We start from the raw sequence: 26,792 nt of genomic DNA on the forward strand, positions 1-26,792 counted from the left end.
TTTTTTTAATTGAATTGAATTTGAATTGACTTAAGAACTGAGGTTCTATCTTTTGTATTCTTGCATCTGGATGGTGGTAACACCCTGTTAAATGGCCTCCCTAACCCCACAACGGCACCCTTTAAGGACATCCTACATGCCTCTGCATGTCTCTTCCAGGCCAGAAGAAATACCACTTCACTTCCAACCTGTTGTGACTCTATTGGCTCCCCTCGCTTGCAAACTCAATTTTCAAAACCAGCTGCATCTTTTAAAAAGCCATCACGACCAGCACACACAATTATTTTGCAAACATGCTTATCATCTGTGGTGGTTCTCTACACACCTACAGCCAGGACACCATCAAAATAGAGACTAAGGTGTGTAAAGGAAATAGTAAAGCAGCAAGCCTTGTCTGTCTATGCACCCTTATCTGGAACCTCATCCTCATCCCTGATCACTAAAGAACGAGAACCATCAACACCTCAATGTTCTAATAAAAAAATAAAAAATCAGTACTTTTCATGAACACAAGTAAGACAGTGCCAAAAGCGGAAAGAAAAAAAGGCTTCTACTAGATTTTTTTTATTTATTTTGGTGCAAAATAAAAACAGTGTATGGGACCCACTCTGGGACCTCAGTGAGAATCATTTTATGAGCGATCAGAGATTTCAGATTGTCATTCTTCAGGTCATCTTGCCATCCACAGACCAATATGATTTCCTTACCTCTAAATCTGGTAGACCCCATGCTTTCTTTTCACATTATCAGTCATCCTTGTTACAGGAAGTACTTGCGTTTCATGGTGCAATGTCCGTATTGCCAATTCGACACTACTGTTCAGCCTGAAATAAGCTCTTTGCATCTTCACCAGATGAATGTCTTCAGTAGCAGCTTACCTGTCTATACAACTCATTGTTAATGGCACCAACTCCTTCTCAGGTCGGCACAGCAGTGACTGTCACTTTGTAAGAATTGGAAACTTTACACCTCACTCTGAAAAAGGCATTTTCATTGCAGTCACCAAACAGAGGCTTACCTGTCACATGCGAGAAAGGAATCAAAAAGCTCTAGTAATTTCCATTCAGCTCCAAACAAAAGTTACACCGGGCAAGTACAAATTGTTGTTGGGAGTCATTTCATTAGGTATCCAGTTTATCCCTCTTAGTTAACCTTGAAAAGTTTCCATTCTCAATCAACGTTATCACCAATGGAAGCAAGTATCAGGCCAATGTAAACATCAGGGGGCATATTTACAAGCGGGCGATAAAAAATTATCGCCGCTTTTGCGGCCGTTTTCGGCCGAAAAGCTGCGATAATTTTATCGCCTAATTAGCAAGGCCACGCTAACGCGTGAAACCTTGCTTTAGCGCCAGGATTCCTAACGCTGAGCTTTGCATCTCTAATGAGATGCAAAGTGGGCGTTCCTGACCTAACATGACAGGAGAAATGTCGTTAAGCGACATTTCTCATATCATCAAGCCCCACGCTATGAAGCATAGCGTCAGGAAAAGTAGCGATAACCCCAGTTATCGCTACTTTCCTTACGCCTGCTTCAGGACTGACTTAGCCATGATATCCTTTGGAAGGTGGATATCATGGCTAAGTTTGTGAGTTCCTATCAGCAAGCTAACGCCACATTGCGTGAGATTATCGCTGGGTTTCCAGCGATAAGCTCATGTTAGGCAGTTAGTGTGAGGATTTTTATCGCTGAGGAGATAAGCGTTGATAATAGCACGCTATCTCAGCGATAAAATTCCACGTTACCCGGCGATAATTATCCTCACGCTAAGAGCACTGAGCGATAATTATCGCCGGGTGTTGCTGATATGCCCCCAGATTCGGTACCAATCGCGGTAGATGAAGTTCTAGGCTGGTGAAAAGTCTAAAGCAGCGTCTCCAAAGTCCAATAACTGCAACTGCAAGAATCCGTTCCTCCTGAAAAAAAAATTGCTTATTTCAAAGGGTAGGGAGCACTCATTCAGGAGCTTTTCATTGGCAAACATAAATTCTAACAAAATCAATGCTCCTTATAAATGTTTTGGATCTCCCAGTGAGCAGACGGACCCCAAAGGCCTTTCTCCGTCTTAATAGAAATCCCCTGTCCTAAGAACGGACAATAGGACTCTCATTTTCTTTTTATCCAAAAATAAGGATGGAATGCGATTTCATGTCCCCTGGACAGGATCACAATGTTATTTGCAGAGGGCCTTTTTCTGTCTTCTCACACCAGAGCGTGTGTTTGAATTAGAATCTCTGTGGGACACCCTAAAAAGATAGAACAGAAGGTGCCACAAGTGGGACATAGACAGCAGACAACTGCAATTGGTGTTTCACAGTTATATCACTTCAGTGTGTGAACTGGATGCAACTCCCCATATAGCAAAACGCTGGTTCTTTACCAAGAGGTGGTGGTGCCTTGGGATGCAGAGCCGCTCATTCAGTGCCCTGATACATCATACTTTCATTAAGTTTTCCTCACCATTGACCCGGATCCTATGCACAATGACGCTGAACAGTGCAGGACCATTTTAGTGGCAACGTCGGAGGCAGGGTAATACGGCTGCACACACCTGTTGAAGAAGTCTCTAGAAAATTGAAATTAATTCAAAAGGAATGTGTGATGGTTGACCAAGAACTAGGGACCAGTTTTGAACCACTATATACCCTTTCTACATTTAACAGCCTAGGTGCTCATAACCTAAAATGCAGTTTTTGGAACATACATGAGAAATACTAATAGTGGCTTGCGCAAACTCTATAAAGAAGAAATGTGCATTGGAAGGGAGTCTGTATTTGGTATTTTAAAAGATAGTAGCCCGCTACAGATTGCTTTTTGTGATATGATACATTATTTGCTTCATATGATTAATTCAAGTTTGTGATACCCTTCAGTGAGTGTACGTCTGGCGGCTGAGAAAAAACTGCATTTATTACCCCAGAGATGTTAATGAATGGCTTTTTAAGAAGTTTCCCACCTTTGGTAATGCACCCTCTGGCAGGGGAACTGAAAATGGTCTTGGAGGCTTTGATGAGATCTCCCGTCAGGCCCATTCATGAGGTGTCTATTCACTTCCACTTATGAAAGACAGCTTGTCTGTTATCCACCACCTCTGTAATGCAAGTTGCATAGTTTAACACTTTTAGCACCAAATTGGCATTTTGGAAGTTCTACAAACGTAACGTTTCTCCTAAAACTAACCATATTTTATTCTCAAAGACCAACTTTGTTTCACCTGTATGAAAAGATCCATTTAGTCAGTGCTTTAAGTGAGTTGATAAAGGTGTGATGGTGTCTCTAAAAGGGGCATAGCCTAACCAGCATAGCAAGGAATCATTTCCAAGAGGCATGGCCAATGTTAATAAGAAAGTGGCTTAAAATGTGCACTAAATTCCTGCGCTTCACACAGGGAGTCGCCTGACCAGTACTTGGGTGCCTCTGTGGGGTTTCGGTTATTGCATCCCAACATGTCACACAGCAACTAACACCCACCTAAAACTAGTGAACCTATTGTTTTGCCAATGCTTGCTCGCAGTATCATAAATTAGTAACCACACTGATTTTTTTTTATGAATAATTAAAATTAGAAATGTTTCAGTTCGTAATGTATTTGACTGTTTGTTAAACACTACAAGGGTCTTCAGAAAGGGTAATGGTCTTCAGAAGGCTTCGATCACTATTGTTCTTCCTTTCACAACATTTACTTTTGCATTCTCACCCTGTTAGCCACTTGACACAATTTTTCTCTCCACCTTTAAATAAAAAAAAAAACTATTTGCATGTCATCTCCTTTCACGTCATCACTGATTATTTCAATCTGTCCTTCAGCTTGTAATCCCAGGTCCTTTAGGGCTGATTCTTATAGGGCAGGCAGAAATATGCAAGCATATATTCCTTGATAAGGGGTGCCATTCATAGTTTAGCCCCATATTACCACACAGTCTTAAAAATCCCTTGACAGTCTCCTAAAAAGCAAGCAAAAAACGACTCCATTGAGATTTAATGTGGGAGTACCCTTGATGTTCCCTCGGCAACTAGAAAACCGTGTCTTGGCTGCCAAGCATGTGGCGCTGAGACTTGAGTGTGCTAGAGGTCAGAGAGCACCAGGTTAAAAATAAGTAGTAAACCTTTCAGGGTTAAACTTTAAAACAAAGGATGGGGCAGCTGCGAAATACAGCTCCAGACTTCTGTCCTTGTGCGCACATACTTCATACCCTATAGGCATGTTCCTGACCTAGAGCTATGCTCCATCAGCCCGTTCAGACCTTGAGAATGTCCAGGTCCTGAATACCTTATAATGGTCTACTTGGTTGTTAGACGAGATACTCTGGAGGTATTCTATGGACATGTTAAGTCCCTAAAGCAGCACTGGCTGAGTTTAGTCTTGTCCCCAGGAGTAACTGTTTGCACATATTCCGTTTCTAAAGCATCCTGTGAGACATTTCACTGTACATGTAAGATATGCTGCTACAATGCACACTAGTATAGAAAACAGGGCTCCCTTTGCCCCTGGAACCAAGCTATGCCTGGCGGAAGAGCCCTAATTAGGGCGAAACCAGTCTTAGGTTGCTTGTGTTCCAGTTCAGGGAGGACCTGGCCTGGCAGTTCAGGTTGGATTGTTCCCACAAGGGGCCAAAAATGGCTGGGTTCAAACTGAGGTGGCATGGTGGACAAAAAACTATGGATTGGGATGCGACCTGTGACTGAGATTAGGTCAAGCACCCATCCATCACCTTGTTGGTTTTACAGTGCATTTTAGATCTCAACTGACAGTGCAGCTGTATGCCAAAGCATTTGTCACTTCTGTGCTAATATATGCACATTCAGTGGGGTTCAAGAGAGGATTATGCTCTTTCCATATGCTATTTACTGTTATTTAAATTGCAGTATGCTTCTATTGCCTTGCAAGATGGAATCTTTACATCTTATTGATTAAATAAATAAATAAATAACTTTGTCAGATGGATTTGTTTATCTCATAAATACAATCATTTATATTTTTCACTGCAGCAGGCTTATTTTTTAATGCTTTTGTCAGTACTCGAGTGTGAGCATGATAGTAACATTCCTGCAGATAAGTTAAGCCTGAATCCAAGATGGCTTCCCAAAGTCTTGCCTTGGGTTCAAAAGGACTCTGTCTAAAGATCAGCACTTCACTTTTTAGAACAAAACTATAAATGGTTGCTCAAACATTTTTAAAATGTGGTCTTGTTCTTTGAAAAAGACATAAACAACACTTAACCAAAACATGCTAAATGAAGAGCTTTAATAATAAAATACATAACAGCACTTGCCAAACTTGCTATGCGATAACCACTGAAAGCGGGATGCCTCATGGGTGTAATACATTTTCTCAAAAAGCAGACATTTTGATACAATAATGAAGTTTGAAACACTGAGACGATGACATGTGACACAGATACTGATTTATTTTTCCACTCAGGTTTTCAGAGTATTCTCTCCCTCCAATGGCACCCTCCGCATCCCCTCTTCCACGTTCTCTTACTCCTCATGTCGACTTGCAGGTTCACTGTGGCAAGTGTCCATTTACTATTCTGGCTTTCATCGCGAATAGAGTACATTTTCATGTTTGTGTGTATTTTGAGATTCTGAGCACCGTCCATTAGGAGAGATACCAAACGTTGATTGACGTAACTGCCTCTCTTCGGAGTAAAACTATTTTATGCTCAATAATCCGTGCCGCTCCACCAGCAATCTGTCATGTAAACGCAAGCATGAGCAAGTGAACATTTATGCACTAGTATATTGAGCACAGAACTATTGGCTTTGTCAGTGTTTGTTTGATTCTGTAAGTAATTCTTTCAACATCCTACTGCAAGCGAAGAAAGAAACAGTGCTTACATTGAATCAGGCATGCCAACGTGCATTTATTGAATTCGGGGGGCCTTTCTAGACTGTACCCATGTGAAATGGAATATGATGTCAGTAGGGGAGTCTTAACTTGGGGTTTGCCCATTTGGAGTAATAACTAGATCAATGCCTGTAAGGGTACGTATATTTATGATGATTTGGTATTTGTTAGTAATGATGACCCGTGGAGAGTACTCTCTAAGTTGATAGTCCATGGATCACCAGAGCATTGATGATCAAGCATTGGAAAAGTCAGTGGATCTTACATTTGGGCCTTTTGGCTTTGCCAGTGTGTCTTTTGTGATACCGGACAGCATCAGCAAGATGCTGTGCAACATGACCAAAAGTAGAAAAAAAAATGGTACCTATATGTGGCTGTATCATTTTGTAGGCATAGATTTGTGATGACGTGTGCCTGCATAATTCATTACACATACGTGCTTACAAAATGAAGCAACTAAACAAGAAGAAAAATAAGAGTAAAAGTACTTTACTTTTTTTGTTGGGCCTGACAGCAATTTTCTGCCTTGCACTCCTCCCACTCCCAGCATAAATTTGTAAAAAGAAAGGTGTGGGGGGGATATGTGGGAGCGTTGGGGGCTGAAGCAGTGGTGACTTGACAGGATGGGTAGAAGAGCAGCATGCAGGGGATGGTAACATGTGGAGCAGGGGATCCGCACAGGGACAAAAAGGGAACATGGAAAGTGGGGGAGCCAGGGAGTTTGGCAGGGGGCATAACATGAGAGAGTGCTTGCTTCATAGCACTCGGTGGTGGGGAAAGTAAGCGAGTCAGAGACCTGGAAAACACATTCACTCCCATGGAGTGCTTAAGCAAAAAGAAAATATATATATTTTTTTAAAAAGCGAGCAGTGGAAGGGTAGAAGCCAGGCCATCTGATGGATGGTAGAGAGGCTATGCTCCAGGGGAGGACAAACACAGGATGGACAAGCTGGGACAAGGAAATCAGTCAAATAAGAAACCAGAAATGAGGAACAGTAAAAGCAACCAATGGTAATCAATGGGTGGGCCATGTAAGTTCTTGGTGACATGGGGTTACCCCATTATATTTTACGATTAATTGTAAGACTCCATGAAGACACTTTTGCCCAGATTAGATGGGGACCAGAAGGCGAGAAGACTAGTAGAATTCCGGTTGAGAGAGGGGTCCGTCAGGGATGTGTTCTTGCTCCCACCCTTTTTTCACTATATGTCAACGGAGTGGTCGAGCATCTGTTGAAAGACCCATCAGATGAACCTTCCCTGGCGGGTGAGCGCATACCGACCCTCCTCTTTGCGGATGACACGCTCTTACTGTCTAAATCCCCGATGGGCCTCCAAAAATTGCTTAACAACTTCCAGCATTTTTGTGTACAAAGGGGCTTGATTATCAATACTGAAAAAACCAAGTTCCTGGTGATGAACCCCCCCAAAAAAAAATCTGTTCGTTCCCCACAATTGAACGCTATACCCTTGGGGAGGGTGGATGTATTTGACTACTTGGGAATTCGATTGTCACATAATATGCAGTGGGCTCCCCATCTAAGCAAAATGTTACTAGCACACAAGAGGGTAACAGGGGCACTTTTGAAAGAGCAGCGCGCCTGTGCATCTAGACCTATTGCCCCTGTCATTGAAATCTATGCTGCTAGGGGAGTCAGTTCTGCTCTCTATGGGGCCGAACTCTGGGGCTCATATAATATCAGTGAGTTAATTAGATCTGAGAGGAAGTTCTATAGAGCGATTATGTCACTTCCTCAGGGCACTCCAATGATCCCGTTGCTGTTAGATTTGGGTTGCCAACCCATTAGCGATCTAGCAAAACTTCGCCCACTACTCTTATGGGCCAGGTTGTGGAGAGTCCCTGAACTGGCAAAATATGCAAAGGGCCTTTCCGAAGTAATGTCATCCCCTGGGTGGCACAAGATAAAATGGCTGCGAGACTTGAAAGCCCTTTTATGTGATTTGGGTCTAAGTGAAGCCTGGGAGAATAGGTCCTCACCTCCGAAAGCATTCTTGAAGAAATTATTTTGGAACTGGATCGCGACCCAGCGGAATACTAATAACGCCTTGGGCAGCCTCACGGAGGACTTCCTGAAATTCAAGGACTTACCTTTCCGGGAACCATACCTAGATATCATCGAAAGACCCTTTGATAGGTCCCTCTACTTCAAATTTAGAACTGGTTCTCTTCCTCTGCACCATGTTGAAGCATTGCGCATTTTAATGTCGGACTCCCGCCCTTTTTATGCTTGTGTTCTGGCAAAATTTTTAGCATGGGCATGGGCCATTAGAAGTAAAAGGCTAAAAACACTTGTTTAATCCCTTTTAATATGATGATGTATTTATTTATTTTTACTGAAAAGGTATACTTTTAGATGAACTTATAATCAAATTTCTCTGTAAATTTTTAAATTGTGATGCTTTTATGATAATTTTTATCGAAATAAAGCCTTTTTGACTTGACTTGACTTGACATGTAAGTTCTTGGTAAACCCACAGTAATTTTTTTGCAACCAGAAAGCGTATGCTGCCTGGTAGATACAGGATAAAAACGTATAGCTGTCCTCATCAGTTCAGTCTTCTGACTCGAGGCTTCTCATTCTGTTTGAATAGGATGAGTCAAGCCTGCTCAATCCAGACACACGTTTTATATTGTTATCTTAGGATACAATTAAAGCTAAGAGAGCGAAGGGCTTTAGAATCCTTTTGAACTACTAGAAGCAAGGATATAGTGGAATGCACAGGGGCAAGTTGACAGACAGTGCTTTATTTGGTAATTATTGTGAAGGTTACCGTAAATCCCAGTGTAATAGTGTATTAAATGGTGGAAAGATGCAATGCAGTATTTAGTAGCTCTTAAACGTATTTTATTTCATATTTTTGTTCTGCAGCCAGTGGACGAGTGTTCGAGTTGCACATGAACACCAGCACCACTGCCCCTGACTTGCACAGTATAGGTACGTTTCTCAGTTGTTCTTGCATTACAGAAGCTGCTGTTCTATCAAGTTCAAAGGCAGTCATGTGAGAAAGAGTTTAGGATATTATGGGGATACGATCTGCACTTTATAGTTTACTATGTTGGGTGTACACATGTTTTTTCTTTTATTCCCTAAATGTTTTTGACTTGTTTCCCTTTGCATGTCTTTCATTTTAGGTAGGTAGTTGTAGAAACCCTATTCTTTGTTGGATCAGTAAGGCTGTTTAGAGGTGATTAGTGAGGGCAGAGGAGAAGTGCTATAGAGGTATAGTGTAGGAACTTACTTTATTTGTATTGCCAGCTTATGGTTTATTTGTTTCCAATTTTTCGGATCTTTGTTTGGCTGCAATTGATAAATGTATTTTAATTTGTGAGCGAATGCTGTGTTTGATATAATGTTAAACCATGCTTGCACTATTCTTTACCTGCTAAAAATATTGTTGTGGGAAGCTTCCAAAAATCAGTTTCTGCAGTGTGGCACACACAGTTGCAGTATGAAGAGAAAACACATAGGTTCCAACTGTGGTTGATTTGTTTCCTACATCCCCATTACATATGTTTGAGCTGTCTAAAAACAGACATTAATCTCTCAACTCTTTTATGGGTAGTGGTAACGTTTTAGATAGTCTGGTCTCCTAACTTGGTCAGTGTTGCTTTCTCTTTCGTACGTTATTGAGATACCTGCCACTTGAACATGTTCTCAGTTCCTTAAGGGCGAGAGTAAGAACAACTTGATGTAAGTATTTGTGTTTCACCATCATCAAGAGCTTTCGTGGTGCTAAAAAACCTTTGGCCGAGGTAGGCTAAGAAGGAAAAATGAGACAGAGTGGCTTATTATTCATCTTAGTTTTATTTATTTGTCAGGCTGCTTGCGTGGTGTGGAAGGAAGCATTACTGTTTAACACAAAATATTATTAGAATGGTCATAATGGGGTTAGGTTGGTAAGAAGGCTACGCAAGTTAAACGCTTTCTGTTGACATCTGTTCAAATCCTGGTAGAACCAACTCAGTCTTTTGTCCATCCAAGGTCGAATGAGTACCATTACATTGGGTAATAGTAACACTAATTTTCATTACACTGAAAGTGCACAAGCTTTGGGATGGAACACTATTCAGAAATATGTTATGAGGTTGTACTCTATGCAGATTGGATAAGGAGCGTGTTCAGTCTTTTTGTTTTTGGGGGCGGGGGGTTGGGGGTGGTTTCTAAAGTCATCTTAAAAGTTTGTTACAGTGATGAAGATGGGGTGGTAGGTAGCAATTAGCTTCGATTGGTGAGCCAGACAAAGTGAGAATGAGAACGCTGATATAGCACCTCTAATAATGGAGAGATGTAGTGAAATGTAAGAGACTGCTCAAAATAAAGAGTGTAAGAATCGGTATAGAGTCCTAAATTGAGAAACACTGAGAAAGGGAATCAAGACCATAGGGGGCAAACTTAGTTTATATATTTAGCCAGATAGTTCTGGGTACTTCTGTTTAACAAATTGACCAATTTTGGTGATGTGGTTAGCTGCGGTATTTAAGCTACGGCTCATTCAGCATCCAGGACAACATGCAAGGCCCTGACATTTCTAATAACTAGGTGCCAAGGGTAGCTTGCATAGATCCCACTACCTTTTCTTACACAGACAGCCTTGCAAACACCGAACATTGGCTAAATCATAGAAATGCCCATCATCCAGCATTCCCACGCATCCCCATTAAAAAACGCTACCCCAAATAGTCACCAAATATCGTGCGTTTAGTACAGTACTGTTATAGGACTTCATAATAGTAATTTATGGGCTAGGACCATAAATTAGATAAAGCTGTAGCAGAATTTCAAAGGGGTCAATACATATCTTAAGTTAGAATATACAAAACTCACAAAATGTTATTCTGTGTTCTGCGGAGATGTGTAGAGAGGTCAATTATAAATACTTTCAGCCTCCAATGCACCAATTATGGTTTCCACAATATTTGGTTCAACAATATGAATCCTTAGCATGATGAGCCTGGCAGGGTTATCTAGATATAAAACAATCTTTGAAAGATAGCCTGTTATAGCGGCTCTTTGTGACATGGCAGGCTGTATTAGGTCCTTTCAGATTCACACTACTGCTAGTTATTGTATTTGCCGGCCTTTGCAGCAGGCACGTTAACCTAAAAAACATATCTGGCTCCAGCAAACAAAGTAACGATCTCTAGAGCAGATACACTCTCTTGCCAGGCTATATTTCAAAACAGGCCAGTGTGAGCAAATGCAATGTCATTCAAATGTAAGGTGTACCTGGCTTGTGATAGCTTTGCCCTAGCACATTAGGCTAATCAAAGCACCATGACATATTGGAATCAGGAGTTTCCTGATTGGAAAATGCTTCTGAATGACTGGTAGGTTTAGGTAGTGAAACCCCATATGTATCTGGAATAGAAAATATCATGAAAGTTAGGGGCTTCAGAACAACATGACTCCATGTCCTGTACAGTTGTGTAATCTCTTCACGCAGCAAACTCTTGTTTAACATACCATAAATGAAAGGTGAGAAGGGAGTTGAGCTAATGCCCATTGAATTCTTGGCCTCTCAGTTGTGACAGTGAACTAGAGTTTGTACTATCTTTCATATCAGCTTCTCACACAAAACAATGGTATTCCACAGGGATCCAATATAGTCCCTCCTTTATTCGACATCTACCTAACCGACTTACAAACCTGATTAAATCATTCAGCCGTTACAACAATGTATATGACACCCAAATTAAAAAAATGATGGTCTGGATGACCTCTGCAACTTGATGACTACCTTTGGGCCATAAACACATGGATGACGAATAACCATCTAAAGCTAAATACCATATAGACCAAGTGTATGCCCTGCGGACAAAATATCAGCCTGCTGCCATATGGCCGAAGAAACATGAGGTCCCTTCAGCAGTCTCAAGAGAAGTAAGAAACCTAGTGATAACCTTGGATTCAGACCTATATTTGATGCCACATGTCGACACGTAAAACAGAATGCCTTCTACACAATGAAAACACTGTTGCATACTCCCATACTTTGGATACCAACAGAAACTGCAAGCCATCCTCACACTCATAATCTCCAACTTTGACAATGCTGAAAGCATTCATCATATGCAAAATACAACACCTCGAAAATGCTGCTGCAAGACTTTTTCTCTGCCTTCACCCAAGAAAACACATGACTCCGGTCTTGCAATCACTCCATTGGCTATCTATAGCAAGAAGGGCAATGTTCAAGGCACTTTGCTTTGTTCACAGAGCCTCCAATGAAAAGGACCACTATACCTAGAAGTTAAATTCAAGCAATTCAAACAAATCAGGACGTTGCACTCCAGGCTTGCACCTCTTATCATTCCACATTAGCATAACAAATCCATAGGAGACACTGCTTTCTCTGCCAGCCTTTGAAACATACAGGAGCCTATACACTTCAGATATTAGTTGAAAATGTGGATATTTCCAAGACCACTACATCACCCACATCCCAGCCGCAGAATCTGGAAAGACTCTCACACCATCAAGCTCATCTTTAGCTTACAATTCACAGGCTGTAAGCACCCCAACCAGCAAACTACTTTCAATAAGCAGGTAAGTTAAGAATGGCTGACCTATGCTTTGCCAGGGTATTTCACTGTTATCGAAGTTCATTCATAGCATTTCTGGCCCACACTAATACTAATGCCCTAAGATCCAGTGGCCAGAGCCAACTGTAGCTTACACCTCTTACATTCATTTAAGCCATATTTGCTACGAGGGTTGTCCATCACCAGTTCTGTGCAGCCAGCACACCAGACATCACTAAATGAACAGACATGGAATAACTGATAGAGATCTGTCCCATACTGCCGGTCAGTCCAAGGACTTTATTCCAGTCCATGACTGCAGGTCCTAAATATCTATACACTATGGCCACTTCTTTCATCTCACAAAGACTTTCAGATATGAGATGATAGTAGCAGTGTACATCCCAGCAGATCTCTCCATTTCTCTCTCCCTCCAACATTGCCAGCTCTGGGGGCAGATTTACTAAGATTTTGCGGTGCAGCCCTGATTCAATGTTTCTTTTGGTATTTACAAAGATATCAAAGCCACTTTACATGGCTTTGCGTGATTTAGTAAATACAAAGTAACGCAAGGCAGTGCATAGCGCTGCCTAGAGTTACCTTGCATTGAGAAGGAGCGTTCCATGGATGGAGTATGGGCGTTTCCATGCATCCACCCATAGATTTTGCAGTCTCATATTTACTAAAGCTAGTAAACCTGCACATGCCTCAAAATGCTGCACCTTCCCCAGAAAGGCGTAAAGAGGAGAAATAACTTTAATTCTCCTTGTTACTTCGTCTTTCTACTGTGCTGCATTCTGCAGCACATATAGAAAAAAGAATATGCCTCTAAGGATTGTTTTGTGCAGAAAAGGTGTTCCTTCCTCCACAAAAGCAATCGTGCCCTTAATGCAGGCACCCTTGCACCATGACGCGAGGGTGCTTGCATAAGCGCAAAGCAGCACACAGTGTGCCAGCACTAAGAGAAAGCAGAAATGTGCTCTATCGCTGTAAATACAGTGCATTTCTACTGCTTCTTTCAAACAAAGTGGCACAGCAGTGTGAAATGTAGTTATATATGTCTCAAAATTGATCGACAACCCAATTCAATAACAATCTAGCAGTTTATAATCACATAATACCATAAAGAGACCTGCAGAGCTGTTCAAAGCTTCCTGTGTACTGAAAAACCATAAACTGTGCATCTGTGTATCATCCACCACACTGCTACAAGCTGCATCCCAAAACATGGTAACCACACCTTGGAGGCCATCACGCATGGCATGGACTCCCATCCCGCATAGGATCACAAAACAAAGACACCACCCTTCCAACCACACATCACACTATGGGATGGTGCTTGCTGCCCATGTAAGTAAGCTCTTCAGTGCCACACATAGAGATAGTAAGATTAATACAATTAAAATACATTATCTTTTGTGCATCACCACGATTTGCTATGAGCATATTAAAATATTTGTTTCCATCTCACTTCAGAATTATAAAACAAAATGTGCTTCATTTGTGCTTTCATAACTTCTGGTATATGTTGAAATATTTGTACAATCCATTTACATGTGTGAATTAGAAACAAATTGACACCCTACAGTACTTTCTTTTGCACACCCTGTATGCAAAGTCACTCGAATTATGTGATTCTGTAGCATTTTCTGCATAATTATGAATTTGCTGCATTTTCCACATATTCCATCATCTGCCTTATGATCTGCAGATTTTAACAAAAGCCAATTTTTTTCAATTTCAAACACATCAGAAATTATTAAAAATGCTGCAACATGTGCTGCCTTTGCAAAAGTTTTGACTGGTCACAATTTAGGTAGTTAGAGCTGTATTTGGATGTGGACCTGGTACTTTTAAAGTGAAACCTTTGCCCAGACACTGCTAACGTGTAAAAATGGCAAAATAACAAAAATGTGAAGTGAAACTATCACAAAATGTGCCGCAATAAGCTGCATCATTTGTGTTTTCTTGTCACACAATTTAGTCAGCATTGCAAAATAATTTAGCCCTCCCACTATATAATTCCATTGTTTGTCTGTACCCGAGCAAGATTGTCACATAGTTCACTTTATAAAATACTCTAAATTTGCAGTCAAAGAAAGAAAAGTAAACATCTCTACTTACAAGAATAGAAACCAATTTTTCAGGAAACATAGCCTGACATCTAACTTATCTTGGAACAGAAGAAAAATGTAACAAGATAAAAATAAAATAGAAAGGGATGTTCCTTGCTCAAATACCTTCTTAACTCCTGCACCTCTATACTGTACCAGCTGCCTCATTCATTTACAGGGGGAGGGGTGTGGAGATTAATTTGGCCTGGCCCTCATATGCCGCCCTTGAACACTGCACTGCCCATTGCTTCTTCTCGTCAGGTAATGGTGTTTCATGCAACTTCCTCAAGTACAACCCTGCTGTTTCTCTTTAATGCTTGTTCAACAGGAGGGATGGGGGAGTCCCCATCTCTTGTGCCTGTTGTAAAGGAAGCACATGTGTCTTTTTAATCATTTCATAAGCTACCCTTTTCACAAGCTGGTCGTCTAATACATTCCCCTGCGATATGAAGTCCTTTGCCCCCAGTGTGGGTGGCACGCTTTACCACAGCCACAGGCTTAGGTAGAGTAGGGCGTTGTTTAGTTGTTCTAGGAGTTCCCTGTGCACAACGGTTGTGCTGTCTGATTTCAGGAACCCTCGCCTCTACCACCTTCCTATGCTAAAATGCACCGTGGTGGTAACGGAAGCTGAATCTGAGTAGAGAGTTACCATTTTCCCCGTGCTTTGGTTAAGGGCTTTGATTAGAGCTGTCAGCTCTGCTGCCTGTGCTGAACGGTGGGGGAGGTGAGTAAACTGCACAATGACTTGCAGTGTTTCTGAGGACACGTGGCTATGGGCTGTCACTGCTGCCGTCCCTGTGTGTCTTGCCCTGGTCTCTTGGTCTATCATGGAGGAACCGTTGATGAAAAATGCTTCACTATGCAGGATTGGAACCTCCTCTGCCTGGCTGATCCCCTCTGGGGTGTATGTGGCACAGTCCTGGATCTCCTCCCCCTCCTGAACCTAATGAGCTAGGAAGGTGTCTGGGTTTGCTAGATGACACAGTGTTATTTTTAATGATGTCCTGGCGAGTATCAGTTCGTAAGCTGAAGCCGTTTATTGTGGTGAGCGTGCTCTTGCTCTTTTGTATTACTGCAAACACTGAGTGTTCTGCATGCAGTGTCAGCAGTGCCTCCATCACAATGGAGGTGCTTTTCTCAATGGCAAAGGCTGCTGCGACTAGTGCCTGCTTGCATGGGAAATGACCTTGTATGACTGCTGTAGTACGCAAGAGGTTTGTGTCCCAGGGGATGCTTATTTCTGAGGCCCCTGGACACTCAGTGAACAGCTTCTCTTCGGTTACCTCCCGTGTACTGAGACCGGGTGTAACGAAGATGATACATGCCCACTTGCAATCGCTTGGTCGGTGGCCATCAGGACCCCTTATTCAGGCTGCACCTCAATGGCCTTCAAGCAAAGCAGCACCTCCTCTTGGGGTTCCATATCATGGTGATCCTCCTGGTGCAGTGGTTCCCAATCTGTGCGCCGCAGCACCCTGGTGTGCCGGCAAAACTAGCCAGGGGCGCCACGCACCATGCACAGAGTTTGGGAGTCACCGGCAGCTAATTATGGCGCCAACTGTTAGGCTCTTTTTCCTCTGGCCCACTACAGCTGTTACCAGCGTTGGCTGATCAATCTGAGAATATCGAGAGCCAGCTTCGCCTTTTACCCAGGCTGAAAAACTGTGAAACCACCACATGAGAATACCACATTGTGGCTTTTTACAGTATTTAAACGGTGTTGCCACTAATACGTAGAACAGTTTCATGTCTGACAATTTCTAAGAAGCTTTTAATTCTACACAAACAATATCCCCATTCTTGAAAACAAAAAAGAAAATGGAGCATTTTGTTCTGTGCAGTTTGTTTGGCCGATTTCCCAAAGCAAAAGATAGTCGTGTTGGGGGGTGCGAAATCTTTCATTTGCACATTACTCAAGTTGTTTAGCTCCTGTGTGTAACTTCTTCAGTGAAGTTTTCTAAAGGCAGCAAATGAAGAACATACAAGGCTCCATCAAACGTCATGCGCGCAGTCTAGATACCACTCACGCGCTGGCTAATTGAGCGCACAGATCAGCTGGGCTTCTCCCAGATTGATGGGCCCATGCAGCTGTCAACGATGTACAGCAGACATGAATATTGAATCGGCTGCTTGAGCTAAAATGCATTGTTCTAGAAATCTGTTGTTTCTTGTAGAGGGGACAAAAGCTTCCTGCTCTATTTACTGGGACAACAGACAACACCCACTAAGGCAGACAGAAACAATGGAAACGGTTTCAACATTTAAAATAAACATTAAAACATTTAAAAGAAAAGAAAACTAACTATGTATGTTAATCTGCCTCAAGAGGCCGTTAAAAAATGATTGACATGAAAATTCCCATTTTCAGTCATATATGTATTAGGAATTCAATTATAGTAGTCATAAATACACTTGCCTTTATTAGGAGGGGGCAGAAAGCTCCAAAAGGCAAATTCTATGTACCATACACATAACATTGGCTTTCTTAGAAGACATACATACTTATGTTTGGTACTTGCCTTTCCTAAAACTGATGTGATCAAAGATGAAGAAATGTTTCCCAGGGCTTCGTTGATGAGCCTCACAATGTGACATGCATGACATGGATGATTGGCCAGATGTTTAATAAATGCACATATTTATTCAGGGCTTTGGCAGACTAAAGAGAAAATGGCCATGGCTACTTTGGTTTGCAATAAAATCTGTGCATGTTAAACTGCACGCGTCTACCTCCTTGCAGCAATCCCAGATGTACAGGCTCTCCCACAGAAAGAAATACTTTTCACATGTATATATTACACTGCTTGGTCACAGAAATGCAAGCAACACAAACAGATCTAGAACACCCCATGACCTAGGTGGATGGCTATCCGAAGAGCCACGGAAAGGGGCGCTGTTGGCTTCTATTTCTTTGGCCTGTGGGCTGGACCTGTACAAGACTAGACGCTAGTTCCCTGTGGGCGTGGTCTTAGGGTTGTGGGCGTAATTCCCGGGTAATGGACGTGTTTCCATGCTTTCAGGTTGTATATGATTATAATTCCTTCAACCCAATTATTTTCAGGGAGAAATATGGAAGTACTCCTGAGGCCGAACTTGCACCTTCTCACCCAACATAATAAAGTAGCATAATGGGGAGCCGCGGCCAACGACCAATAGGTCAAGGGAGCCATGGGTTGAAACAGTTTGGGAACCACTGTCCTGGTGTAACACACATTCCCATGCAGCTGTAGCTTCCGATCCAGAAGTTCCGGTGCTTTAGCAATGATTGTGAGGACTGCTTCAGTGAAGGCCTTCAGGTCGGTGGGTGTTGCTCTTATCGGCCTATCTGTGCGATGTGGATGGGTTAAAGACATGACTCTTGATGGGGTAACCTCAAGGGTTGAGCAGGTTATTGTCCCATCTTCTGAAAAATGAATGGTCCTGTTTAGTTTGGCCATTAAGTCTCTTCCTAGGAGATTGTTTGGGGATTAGGGTGATGTAGCAGCTGTCCCTTTACACAACTGCCTCCCACATCTATCACCAGGGGTTTTGTGAAGGGAACTCTCATAACCGTGCCCGAGAACCCCCGCGTGTTCATGGAGTCTTTGGATAGCGGGACGATCCTTTCCTTTAGACATGACTTTGTTGCACCGGTTTCAATTAGGAAGCTAGAGGGCGTGTTATTTACCAGCACTGTTATGGTGGGTTCTTCGTCGGACCGTCGGGTCACTGACTGTACGGAGCAAGTGAGAGTGGTTCTGGGAGCGAAGGAGGAATAGCGACCCGGTCCCAGCTTTGAGAGTTCTCTGTACTACATCCTCAAGTCCTGTTACAATGTGCTTTATCCTTTCCGAACCTCTGCGTCGGCAACCTCATTGGATGCCGTGGCCATTGTGGCCACAGCTGTTCTGACCAGGGCCATTTGCTTCCAGCTTAGGGATTTCGCATTGACATCCTGATTCCGCCCCAACCTCCTCCTATTTTTTCTTCTTCCTTCTTTTCTGTACTTGCCTCCTTTCCTACCTTATGAGGCATTGCTGCATGTAGGGGAAATTCCTATCGGGATTTCCCTTCCTATATCTGATGCAATCCTCTGCCATAGCCATGTCCTCTGGCTCAGATGACCCTCTTCTAGGCCAGGACCAGCCAAATTGGTTACCCTCCTTAGCCCAGTCTGCTAGCAAGTCGCAGAATGGACGTGCAAAGATTTCTCCTTCATTTCTCACTACTTTCTTCTTCAGGGTCAGCCTATAATTATGTGCTCGGGCCCGGCATGCCCAACCTCGTTGTTGTATCCCAAAGGACTGGAACCCCTCTCCTCATCTACGCTAGTTGTATCACTATTCAGAACCGCTATGAATTTCCCTATCATTCGAGTGTGTTCACCTGAACCAGTGGTAGTGCATGTTCTCTGTGTCACTGGGGTTCGATGAGATGAACGCAATGGGAGGGGGCGTCAAACTTCGGGGAGCTCTAGCACTGGACTGAGGGGGTACTGGGATTGCCCAGGCCTGCTGACCTGTTACACTTTCATTGCAAAAATTATTGGGACCCACTCTAAACAATTTACTTTTCCAAAAGGTCAGGGAGAAGAGGGGAAATAATAAACAATCTAACAAATAAAGCTCCCTCACGACCCATGTATAATTTCTTGTATTTATCAAACTGTTATTGAAACATGTAAAGAAGCATGGGCTTTTGAGCAAACAAATCAATTTGCCACTCTAGTTTATTTCTTTAATCTTATTTATTTTGTTTTAAGATTATCCTTTTTTTTATAAATCAATATTCATTTATGACATTATCCCAGTTATTCATTTCCATTATTTACATCAAATCCCTAATACAAAATTATTATTCCAAACAGAACCCAGGTAGAGAACACACATAGTCCCCTTTTAGGGTCACAGAGACTGTAATCAATCTACAAGCGCTAACTAGGATAGCTATTTAGATTTACATATGGGATGTGTATGGTATGTGGATGTATGAATGGTTAGTATAAGTGATATGTGTTCTCTACCTGGGTTCTGTTTGGAATAATAATTTTGTATTCGGGATTTGATGTAAATAATGGAAATGTACAACTGTTATAATGTCATAAATGAATATTGATTTATAAAAAAAAAAAGGATAATCTTAAAACAAAATAAATAAGAGTAAAGAACTAAAATAGAGTGGCAAATTGATTTGTTTGCTCAAAAGCCCATGCTTCTTTACATGTTTCAATAACAGTTTGATAAATACAAGAAATTATACATAGGTCATGAGGGAGCTTTATTTGTTAGACTGTTACACTTTCATGCCTGAACCTAACAGTTTGTTGTGCGATAGGGGATCATTTGGCACCCTTAACTGGTGAGTTAGTGTATCCTAATGCAGGGATAGCTGGCATCGGGGAGTGCACCTCCATGCGGCGGGGGAGGCGTGGACGCCTTGCTTGGTGACTGTGGGATAGGATGATCAGTCTGGGCCTTCTCGAAGATGGCTCATGATTCTAATAGTGCCTATCTCCTGCCCTTCTTCTGTCCTGCATATTTGGTCTGCAATGTGTGTTCTCATGTGTTCGATTGTGTTAGTGTTGAAGGTTCCCTCCTTTGGCCGGTAAAATGTGTGTGCCTTAGTGTGTGCGTACCATTCGTGGCATAACGTATTAAGTTTTTTTGCCTGTGTGGGGACCCTGGTTTGCATCTGTTTTAGTTGTGACTCCATGATAAGTTGGATACTTAAGGGACAGATGCATCCTAGTTGTTCTGCTTTTAGGAAGTCTCAAGTTGTACTCTAGTTGTGAAAAATATATACACAGGGATTGCTGGTTCTAACTAATTAGTATGAGCTCAACGCGGTTTACAAATGCATCAACATGAACATTTCACAAACACAAATAGCAATGCATATGAATTTGGCAGCAAATAGCAGACTTTTCTTTAATATGAAATAGTGATTGTGAGAAATAGCAACGCCTTGATATAGCACATTGAGACATAGACAATACACAAAATACAGTTGCATTAATTTACGAGCACCACAACATCAAATATACCTTGCATCAATTTCAATACTACAGCAAGAAAAAACTGACAGAGAAAAAATAATGACTTTGTAAAAAAATATCTTGCCTTGCTCCTAGCGCATGCTAATCTGTGACCAGGGGAAGCCCTGCGTAGTACACGGGCCTAAGTGAGCCCTATAGTCTGTCAATACCTGCTCCGGTTCAAAGGCAATGACAATTTTTGTGGAAAAGAGGAATAACTCGAAGAACCACATGCCCCACTTGGCCAAACACAAGCTACACCTGATCCCCCAGATCCAAATCTTTTTCCCTAACGTCCAAATTGCAACCTGTATCACACCCGGGGACCAAGTGTACCATCTGTGTCACCCCCAGTGGTCCAAGCAAACCACACCTGTCACTTGTTTCAGATACCAACAGTGTTAAGAAACCGGTAGCACTGAGAAAACCCATTTAGGCTGAAAAATAAAATTGAGGTGCCAGCCCTCAATCACACCAAGGGCCCATTCGTGCCATCTGTGTCATGCCCAGCTGTTCAAGCAGTGAGGTCTCAACCGTGTATCACACTCAGGGGACACGCGTATCATCTGTCACACCCAGCGGCGGTCCAAGCGACAACCAATATTCACTTTTCCTAGTGTGCTGACTATTGAATAAGAGTGACCTCTACGGCAATGCCTCCGAGGCCGCCTTGCGACTACTCAGTTTGGACATATAAATGACATGCCAGATTTCTTTCAGTGGTAGGGCGCTAAGGTTAAATGTTTGTGTTTCTTGCGAGTTTGCCATATTCCAAATGCTGGCACTAAGGATCAGATGTAGTCTCTTACCCACTGACAGCGGCTTCAGGATGGACCTCTGCCCGCCGATTCAGCAGGACATCCAATCAGTTGTGGTGTCTGCTTGCCTTCCTTGGTGCACAAATGTTAATTCCGGGCGGGGTCCCTTTCCTTCAACTGCACTCTGGTCCGAGATATAAGTCTGGCTCTCCAAAATGTTGCTCAAATATGAATTTTCCTTGAAAAAAATGACTAGGCGTTTGGCAAAACAGGAAAAGTTGGTTTAATTAAACACTTTGGACAGGAGCACAGTTACAGAAGCGGGTCTCAGGACTGTATCAAAGAACAAAAAATCAGAACAGGGTTTTATACATTTATTTGGGCATCATAAAGTACTTCCGTAAATCCCTCTTTGATTAAAGAATGTGATCCTTATCTGTGGAGTCATAAATAAGACCCAATGATCTGTCCTAATTGTAATACCATTCTCCCGGAATTAGTATACGGGTCCATTGAACCGCGAAAACAGGAAAAGTCACCTACAATTGATCATGTGATACCAACATTAAGGTGCACACTGCTGAATTCAAGATCTCTGGTAAAACACAGTATCAAGTGTGCATCACTCATCGAGGAAGAGGAAATAAAGGTGGCATTCATCACTGAAACCTGGACAGATGAGGCTTCAGGCCCAGATTTAGTCAAAGCCACACCCCCTGGTTATCTTTGCCATACCGTGAAGAGGCCAGACAGGAAAGGGGGGGGACTAACGATAATTTGCCATGACTCAATTAATGCAGCTTTTCACACAGCCTCAAATACAGCGTGTGAGGCAGTGGATTTTAGCCTCACCTTTGCCTCGCACCATACGCTCAAAGGCACCCTATTGTATAGACCGCCGGATCCTAGGAATGCCTTTGTAACATCATTGGGAAATCTACTGGAAGAGGAGATGTGCGCCAACCCCTACACTATACTTGGAGACTTTAATTTTCATCTTGAGGCGCATAAGGATCTAGATACGGTCACCCTTATAGACCTGATGAACAGCGCCGAGCTTGGGCAAAAAGTAATCTGACCCACACATGTGGCAGGCCATACGCTGGATGGTATTTTCTCTAACAATCCATCTCTCGCATTTACGGGCCTGTTGCTCTAAGAGTGATCAGACCACCTGGCAGTATTGTTTGAGTAGGCCATCCCAAACCATTGCGCGGCTGGTAGACCCCTCAAGAGACAGAAGGAATCCAGAGCATGGAATAAAGTGGAGGGTTCAGAGTTAGTAGAATTACTCATAGCCACAGCACATTTTATGCCTCCAGATGTGTAGGAAGCCACCACGCTATACACCAATTGGCTGGAGGCAGCATGTAATAAATTAGCCCCGAAGAAAATACTATCTCTTAACAGGGCACAACCCTTTGCTCCTTGGTACACGCAGAAACTTAAAGACCAGAAAGTTTGTTGCAAACGGCTGGAGAGAAATTGGAGGAAAGAATACAAAGTATCAGAAAAAAGTACCTACAATCAAAGCTTCAGGATTTACAAATAACTACTTTTTAAGATTAAACAGGAGTTCTTTGCCAACCAAATTACCTTAGCTAAAAATTCGGCCAAAGAGCTCTTCAAAACAGTAACTAGTCTGGCTCAACCTCACCCAGCAAACATCTCAATGAGCCACGGACTTTGTGACAAAATTGCCAGATTTTTCCTGGCAAAAGTAGAGTCCATCTTTTCTACATTCAAAGGGCCAACCACAAAGGAGACAATGGACCAAAAAAAGGGTCATAAGCGAATGTCCGATTTACAACCCACTTTTGACACGTTTGCTCCACTATCCATCTTGGACACTTATACTCTTCTTATGTCCACTAAATCAGGATCCCCTTACGACCCGTGTCCGGACTCAGTGTTAAAAATGACCCCCAAACCTATTGCGCTGACACTCACCTCTCTGTTCATTGCAATGTTCTCAGAGGGGCACTTTCCTAGAGCCTGGAAAAATGCCTCAATACTACCACTCCTTAAAAAGCCTAGTCTGGACCCTAAGGATCCAAATAATTTCTGTCCCATATCATGTCTCCTTGTTCCGGCAAAAATGGTAGAGAAAAGAATGAATGCCCAATTGAGTCTTCATCTGCAAATTCACCCTAGCTTTGGATCCCACCCAAAATGGCTTTAGACAGGGTCATAGCACGGAGTCCGCACTTATAAAATCTATGGATGAGATCAGGGCAGCCCTAGACCCGGGTGGTAAGGCTGCTTTGATTATGCTGGACCTTTCTGCAGCCTTCGATACGGTCCATCACGATTTGTTGATGGACCGGTTGCGGGAATGCGGAGTTCAAGGTAAAGCCTAGAAACTACTGAATTCCTTTCTCTCCGACTGATGGCAAACTGTTTCATTGGATGAATTCTACTCCACTCTGTTCTGTCTGCCATGCGGAGTCCCACAGGGGTAATCTTTGACTCCTACACTTTTCAATGTGTATGTGTCCTCCTTGGCCCCCCTTATCAACTCCTTTGGTTTCTGCCTCACCTCTTACACTGACAACACACAAATTGTGCTGTCACTGCTGCCCGGGCAGGAGATGGGAATAGTTAAACGGTTCCAAGTTTGCATGGAAGCAGTGGGGAAGTGGATGTCCCAAAATTGTCTTCAACTCCAGCAAGACGGAGGTTGTCTTGTTTGGGAATGATCCCAGTTTCTGGAACCCAGGTTGGTGGCCGGACTGTATGGGTTCTCTCCCGACTGCCACTGGGAAAGTAAAAAATCTGGGAGTTTTAATAGATGACAGACTCAACTTTGGGCCCCAAGTTAATGCAGTAGCCTCGGCCACGTCATACGTCCTAAGGTCATGCGAGAAAATACTGCCTCTTTTGCCAAAGGACAGTCAGTGTTTGGTGATTACTTCACTGATCACGTCAAGGCTAGAGTACTGCAACAATCTATATCTGAATATTCAGGAGCGTTTTTTGCATAAACTCCAACTTTTGCAGAACGCAGCGGTGAGATTGCTCACACATATACCCAAATTTGCATCTGTCTCTAGTGAAATCCGTAGACTCCACTGGCTACCTGTCAAGCAACTAATGCAATTTAAATCACTCTGCATAGTTTTTAAGGCTCTACAAGGCACAGAACCTGACCATTTGAAGCGGCAATTCCAGTGGTATGTGCTCAATAGACCACTGCGCTCTATAGGAGCGAAATTGGTGATCGTACCACCTACAAAAAAAGCCAGGTTTGGAGGTAAAAGTTTCAGTGTCTGTGCGGCTAAGGCTTGAAATAACCTTCCTTTCCACCTGGGGATTATCTCGGATTTACTGGAATTCAGGAAGGCCTCAAAAACTTGGCTTTTTGATTAAATGCTCACCCTGGTTTCTTTATTTGGTGCTTCTTCGGAGGATTGTAGCTAGCGCCAGGAACCTTAGGGTAACAGTTGCGCTTTACAAATTTCCTTAGCATATCATAACAAATGCAGGTGGTCCTCGACCTTCCATGGACACAATGGGGGCCAGTGGGTAGCGTGTCCAGATGTCCGGCATGAGTTGCACGTGATCATTGCATGTACTGTGTGTGCTGTGTCCTGATTGGCTGGGTGTTCCTAATGTGTTACTTCATGTGGCATCTGATTTTATTGTTTTTGGGATTGCGTGCACCCCTCAGGCCATGTATGCTATATTGGGGCCAATCTCCCTGGACCATTGTGGTGTTGCTGTGCTTATCTGGGGGATTGACTTGAGCTTCCTGTTCGCGCATGTACCTTCTGCCTACGTGCCACCCCACATGTGACCTGTCAATCAGTAACCTCAGGCGTAGGTCGCAGAGCCTACCTGGATACATAATTCTGAGTGGAGGTTGATGGAGAGTTCATGCCGGGCCAATTTGATAATAGTGATGTGGTTTTGTTCCTTATCATTATAAACATTGGCATTGATTCTATCAATATTAACAGTTTTACCATTTGTATGCACTATTGCTGCCCTGTGGACACACATTGTGTATTTCCCTCATGTGGGTGAGGTCAAGTATTTTCTCCAGCCAGAGATATTCAGCTTCTACGGTCACTTTCGGGGAGAGAGACAGAAAGGCATTGATGGAAAAATTGCACATTACAAGATGAGTAATAGGCCCAGTTTAATTTTAAGATGGTGGGTATTAGTTAATCACGCAAAGTGGAGGAAGCTTTTAGGGTTATGGTTTTCTCAACCAACAGGACCTTTGCACATAACCTTCAAGTTTATTAATGGGCTTTTTTGAAGGGGGAAGAGTTTAAGTCTTGGAAAAACACTTAATGTGATATATGTATTCAATAGGTTTAACAGTGGATTTATGGAGGATGATACTTTCGGAGCTTCTTTTCTTGTGCTTCTATGGTCTGACTAGTCAAACTCAAAACAATTGTTACAGATTTATATCCAAATGATATATCCGGAAGTGTCAGCTCAAAAACACAACTGCATTTCTGGGCTAATTGAGAGCTTTTTCAAAGTTTTGATATTTCTTTAAAATTATTTGTCATGAATGATTAGAGAGATTTCTAATTAGGAAATGTTTGTCTGAATATGGTTCTCTGTTAGATTTTGTTTCTTCTATGCAGAACATTTGTTATGACTTGCGTTTTGTAACCCTGACTGATGAATTCATATGTTATTTCTCTTCTGCACAGGGAGCCCAGAGGTGGCTGTGTCTCTTCTTCTAGGCACCCTTTTCATCAGCCTCTTCCTAATACTGTCTGTGGCATCTTTCTTCTATCTCAAACGTGCTAATAGGCTACCAGATGTGTTCTACAGAAAGAACAAAGGTATGAACTGCTAATACAAACCTCTCATTCTTAGCACATGTATTTATATTGAACGCGATGTTAATTCAGGAAGGCAAACAAACGCCTCTCATTCCATTGGAGCCTTTGACACGAGGTTACTGTTGGAAAGTTTTAGTCCATATATATCTGTTACCAGGTAGGGACAGAGGGCATGCTGCATATTTTAAGAGTTTGTTTAGGGGCAGTGCTTAATGTGCCAGTAATTGCATGTGTGGTTCACTGGGACTTGTATTCGCAGACCGGAATTTACTTTTCATCATCAGACTTTGAGCCATAGCAAGAGAGATAAAGGGGGGCGATGAGAAAGAGAGCAACGCGGTTACAAATAGAGGAAGCAGGGATTGAAAATAACCTACAAGAGTGCGTGAAGAGACAGGAACTTACGTGGAAGAAAGAAAAATGAAGAGGAATGAAAATTAGGCAGTCTAAGTATCTGGCAACCCTGCATTCTGGGACGCAAATGGTGAATTCCCTCAGAGAAACTTTGAGGGCCTGCACTTATGCTTTTTTGAAAGGATAGGGGGTTTATAATGTTGCCTGCAAAAGTTTGTTTTACTCAGTAACATCCAAATGTTGAAAGGGGACATCATTATATACTTAATCTTAACACGTGCTGTAATTTGAGGCTTTTGTGCTCCTCTCTTGTCAAAAACCTATTTGTGCTTTTCTGCTCCACTTCTCA

General features: G+C 42.5%; 1 protein-coding gene across 2 annotated transcripts in view; it reads left to right on the plus strand.

Moving 5' to 3' along the window:
* Positions 1-26,792, plus strand: part of C1_2H1orf159 (chromosome 1_2 C1orf159 homolog) — a 273,746-nt gene that overhangs the window by 199,941 nt on the left and 47,013 nt on the right. For both annotated transcript variants that reach the window (XM_085609641.1, XM_085609644.1), the window contains exons 6-7: positions 8,744-8,809; positions 25,955-26,089. In XM_085609641.1, coding sequence (XP_085465767.1) covers positions 8,744-8,809; positions 25,955-26,089 — 201 coding nt within the window. The remainder of the gene's footprint in view (positions 1-8,743; positions 8,810-25,954; positions 26,090-26,792) is intronic.

This window comes from Triturus cristatus, chromosome 1_2 (genome assembly GCF_964204655.1).
Source record: "Triturus cristatus chromosome 1_2, aTriCri1.1, whole genome shotgun sequence".
NCBI classification, from domain to species: Eukaryota; Metazoa; Chordata; class Amphibia; order Caudata; family Salamandridae; genus Triturus; species Triturus cristatus.